Source organism: Odontomachus brunneus, unplaced genomic scaffold, assembly GCF_010583005.1.
Source record: "Odontomachus brunneus isolate Ranch 3 - 2012 unplaced genomic scaffold, Obru_v1 Obru_scaffold_089, whole genome shotgun sequence".
In the NCBI taxonomy this organism is placed as follows: domain Eukaryota; kingdom Metazoa; phylum Arthropoda; class Insecta; order Hymenoptera; family Formicidae; genus Odontomachus; species Odontomachus brunneus.
Window position 1 is genome coordinate 464,187 of NW_022639539.1, and position 4,888 is coordinate 469,074.

Here is a 4,888-nt window from a genome sequence, read left to right on the forward strand (position 1 = left end):
ATACTAAGAATCATTGATAATTACTTATTTTCAGTATTAAAAATACTGGATAATAAGTAAATATCAATGATTCTTAGTATGATATTTCTATAAGGGTTGTACTCGTTATTTCTCTATTATTGTTCCTTTTTTATAGAAAATGAGTAATACAATTTTAAAATATAAACATTGTTTTTTATTGTGTATATGTGTACAATTATTGCACAATATAATTATCTTGACTTCTCTGCAGCAGTTTTACATAGTGTGTATGTGAAACTGCCCTATTTAATAACGTACATATGACCCTTAATAGAATTAAATAGTCTATTTAGGAAACAGAATCTGCGCGCAATCTGCCGTCAGTCTGTCGTCAGAATCTGTCGACAGGCTCTGCGCGCAGTCTGTCACCAATCTGTCGTCAGAAACTGCTAAAACAGTTTCTGTGTGCAGTCTGTTGCCATTCTGTCAACAGACACTGTTGACAGACTCTGCGTAAAATCTGCTCGCACAGGTTTGGCTATCTGGGTATAAAATAATAATAAATACATAATGCGATATTTACTACGATTTAGAAATATCAATTTATTATACAAACATCAATATTCAAGATAATTGAAAAGAATAGTATTATAAAATATTTTCTATCGAACCAATTATTTTCTATCGAATATTTTAAGCAGGGATTGTATAATATTGTATTTGAAATGTTGTTACAATATTATATTTGCAATATGAAATTTTGCAATGTTGCAGCAATGTTCCCAGATAGCAGACTCACGTCAAAATGACGTCCAAATCTGGTCTGTTCATGACCAAAAATGACCAAGGAATGACCAAAAATGTGAAAATGTCGTCAAAATGACGGTCTAATGTCACAGACCGATGACGACATTTTAAGACGACTTAATGACGTTTTAATGACGTCTCTAAACGTCAATAATACGTCATTAAGACGTTGTACAGAAACGTCATTAAGACGTCACCAAAAAGACGTCATTATTTAGTCACTTGACGTCAATCGACCAGTTATGACCAGTTTTTAACGGGAGTCTGCTATTTGAGTTGCTGTAGCTTCTGTATGGGTACGAGATGCATTTTCCTTTTTTTTTTTAGAATGTTATTTTTATCAAACCGGGGGGTTTCGCTTCCCCCCCCCCGAATCCTTTTTGATCAAGGTCTTCGCCCCCTGGACCCCCGGTTCATCGTTTGCAAATGTTTGAAAAATGAATGCTAATGTTTCAATAATGCATCGTTACTTATGTACGTTCAAATATATTTCTAATTCACGCACTGTTTGTATGAGCATGTGGCTACGGAGCATATACATGTTGCTGTTTATTGTCGGTGTGACAGTTTTCCTAACTTAAACAGTGATCAAATTTGTGAAATAATATCTCGCTTCACAGTAGAAAGCGACAATTTTTCTAAATAGAAAAGTTATTCGGCTTTAAAAAAACACGTCGATTGAGTAATTTTTCGTCAAAATCGTAGGTAAACTGAACAGGTGTGTGTAAACTGAATAATTACCAATCTAATTTTAAACTGAACAGGTGTGTGTAAACTGAATAATTACCAATCTAATTTTCAAACGAATATATATTGAAAGTTAAGGATAAGCAACCTTTAATTTTAGACCAAAGATTATTAGTCTGTTGTGATTAATGGTTCTTTTTAGCTCTACTGTTGAACTAGTGCAATAAGTTAAAGTGAAATAAATAAACTTTCTCTCACTTTAACTTACTAACTAGTGCAATAAGTTAAAGTGAAACAAATAAACTTTCTGTCACTTTAACTTATTGCACTAGTTCAGCAGTCCAGTTAAAAGAACAGAGCATTTGTCTTTGATTACATTGATGTTAATTGATGTTTTTCAAAATTTTTTTTAGTAACTTCTTAATAAACAATGAGTTATCTTGAAAATTATTCAGGATCATGATCTTAATAACATATTTCAAAGCTGTTAAAATTAATGAGATTGGCTTCGTTATGTGTAGAATTACTCTCATTTCTACAATATATATCAAAAATAAAATCATTCAAATTATGTCTCTTTTTACAATGTTTTCAAAACAACATTTACTATCCTTCTGTTAATATTTTTTTACGAGAAAGGAAATGATTAAAATTACTTTAATTTATGAATAAAGGTTAGGATCATATTCTATTACTAAAATTTTATCTTATTGCTCTATTTAGCAAAATATTTACTCAAAATTATAATTGTTTTGTATAAGCATATATCATGATTATCAATATTATTTACATACTTTAAATCTAATAAAACCAAACAGTAAGGATTGTATGGTTGTCTGTTAACATTTTCTTTATGTAATTTGTCCAAGTATAATTCTATAGAATCACTTGAAGTAATAAAATCTCTTATCAAGAAACCACGATTTTTTTTTGATGCATCCATCACAGCTTCTTTGCCAACATAATTTAAAATGACTGCAGCTTTTCCTCTTGTTGACAGAGCTAACCAAGTGCCACCTTCCTTACCAGCTTCCATGTCAATACCTAACATATTGAATATCTTTGTTTAAATTAATTACATATAGTATTGTATAATCCATGTAGTAACTAATAATTATGAACATTATGGTTTCAGATCGTTGTTATTGATTTTATCATACCTCCCAAACATTCAGGATGTTGACCCCAGTAATGAGCTGACAATGCAGGGCGTTTATACATCTCATCTCGATTTGATGCAATTATTAGTCGATAGGATCCAGCATTTGCATCCGGATTACGGTAAATAAATAAAATACACATAACTGATATTTCAATATTCACAACTGCTACAGGGATCCAGAAGAAGAGCTATTTATAAAGTTCAATATCGTACTTATCTTGGAATTTTTCTTCTGTAGTATTGATAATGTTATCAGATAACTAGTTCATAAATTAAGATAATGTTACCTAGACAGCACAATGTTCAAAACTGGGACATAAGATGTCTTTAAAACATCTTTAAAACTTAAAGACGCCGTATGTCTAGTTTTGGAGCTGTCTGGGTTATATTATTTGTATAATCAAATAATATACATTCATTTAGTGCTATTTGTCAAAAAAATATTTAATTATCATTAATATGAAAATTATAAGTTTATATATTTTCAAAGTACTTCTAAATTAGTGTAGGTGAACAAGTTTACTTTCTTACTTTCATTACACACACATACAAAGGGTGCGTTCATGCATCGACATATAGGCTGTGTTCAGCAGAGAAAACTGCCCCGCTACCGCTACATAGTGAACATCTACGATTGGAATATTCTTTCAGATCTTTGATACATATAAAAGAATACTCCAATCGTAGATATTCGCTATGTAGCGGTAGCGGAGCAATTTTCTCTGCTGAACACAGCCATAGGCTGCGTTCCGAAATTCACTGCCAGTACTGAAAATCTATGTCACGTATACTATAGAATTTCAGCACTGGCAGTGAATTTCGGAACGTAGCCATAGAATAGATTGCTAATAGTTACCACATGTAATGTGTGGTGTTTCTGGGTGGCAACAAACCAAGGTTGCATTCAAAACGTTCTTTTTCAGGAAAATTTTATTTAATACCTACAATTTACGTTACATAAACTATAGAGTCTCAAGTTTCCTCAAAAAGGATGTTTTGAAACACAATCCTAGAATGAGAGGCAGACTATAAGTTTGTTCGAGTTGCTTGTACTATTCACACTTTTAAGCTGGTGACACATAGAAAAACTTAAACAGTAAAACGTAAGCAGTTAGCAAATTGACCAATCACAGTCATTGATTTTTCTTACGGTCCAAGAATGAACGATTGTGATTAGTCAATTTGCTTACTGCTTACGTCTTACTGGGAGCGGTGCACTTGGACACGGTGCATTTGGACACAGCCAATCACAGCACCGTGTGATTAGAGACATTTGTAGGGTCCCTTGGAACAGCGACTTGTGATTGGACTGTGTCCAATTGCCCCGTGTCCAACTGATATACACTCCGTCTTACTGCTTAAGTTTTTCTGTGTGCCACGGCCCTTACACCTAATGCTCGTTGTACACTAGTGCACCCATAGACATAATGGACGCATTCAGTAGAAAAAGCGCTCAGTGAGCAATCAACGATTATTGGTTCTTGCTATTAGATCCCTAAATCTAGACCAATTACATTGACAAATTACTCAACTGTTGTGCAACTGTTGAGTCTACTGAATGCAGCCAATGGCTTGGTTTACATCGTGCACTTGATACGCGGGGAGCGTCCCGATTGATCACAGTACGATTGGACACAACCAACCGATGAAAAGAATTATCTAGTGAATTACTAGGTCAAACCAATCATTACAATTTGTGTCCAATCGTATCGTGGTCAATCGGGTCCCACCCTGGGGTGCGTTCAAAAACACTGAAAGTCCACGACGGAAAGTGGCTGTGGTGGATGGACTTGGTGGGGTTAGTGGAGTTGGTATCGAGAGGAGTTTTCGAACAGCCATGGAAGAATGCTCAATGTGACATACTACATGTGTGTTGTGCCTACATATGTGTTGTACAAAATGGCTGATCGAAAGCGTATTTCGACATTAGCTATAATTGCTTCTCAGCAAAATAATAATAAATTAATAAATTTAGTAATTAATTAATTAATTAATTTAGTAATTCTTAATTTATAATTTAGTTATCTGGAAAGTTAATTGGTTATATATTCCTCGGTCCGAGAACTCGGATCGATTTCTAGCATCGTGGGCACCAGGCCTAAGGAAATTTATACTTATTTATTACTCCTTACCTTTAACATCGTATATATAGACATTTCCCTTGTCATCTTTTTGTATATTTTTTTTAATATTTATGCATAAAATATGACGACTCGGGATTAAATTTTCCATTTTTTTTCACAAATTGTTACTGATTCGTGACTTTTAACG

General features: G+C 33.4%; 1 protein-coding gene across 3 annotated transcripts in view; it reads right to left on the reverse strand.

Moving 5' to 3' along the window:
- Positions 1 to 3,298, reverse strand: part of LOC116848090 (transport and Golgi organization protein 2 homolog) — a 121,919-nt gene extending 118,621 nt beyond the window's left edge. The window contains exons 1-3 of one of the 3 annotated variants that reach the window (XM_032823857.1): positions 3,149 to 3,298; positions 2,616 to 2,805; positions 2,250 to 2,499 (exon numbers count right to left, since the gene is read on the reverse strand). In XM_032823857.1, coding sequence (XP_032679748.1) covers positions 2,250 to 2,499; positions 2,616 to 2,805; positions 3,149 to 3,154 — 446 coding nt within the window. In that variant the 5' untranslated portion in view covers positions 3,155 to 3,298. Of the gene's footprint in view, positions 1 to 2,249; positions 2,500 to 2,615; positions 2,806 to 2,834 lie in introns of all 3 variants that reach the window. The other 2 variants (XM_032823858.1, XM_032823856.1) reach the window with 2 other exon arrangements.
- Positions 3,299 to 4,888: the final 1,590 nt, after the last annotated feature.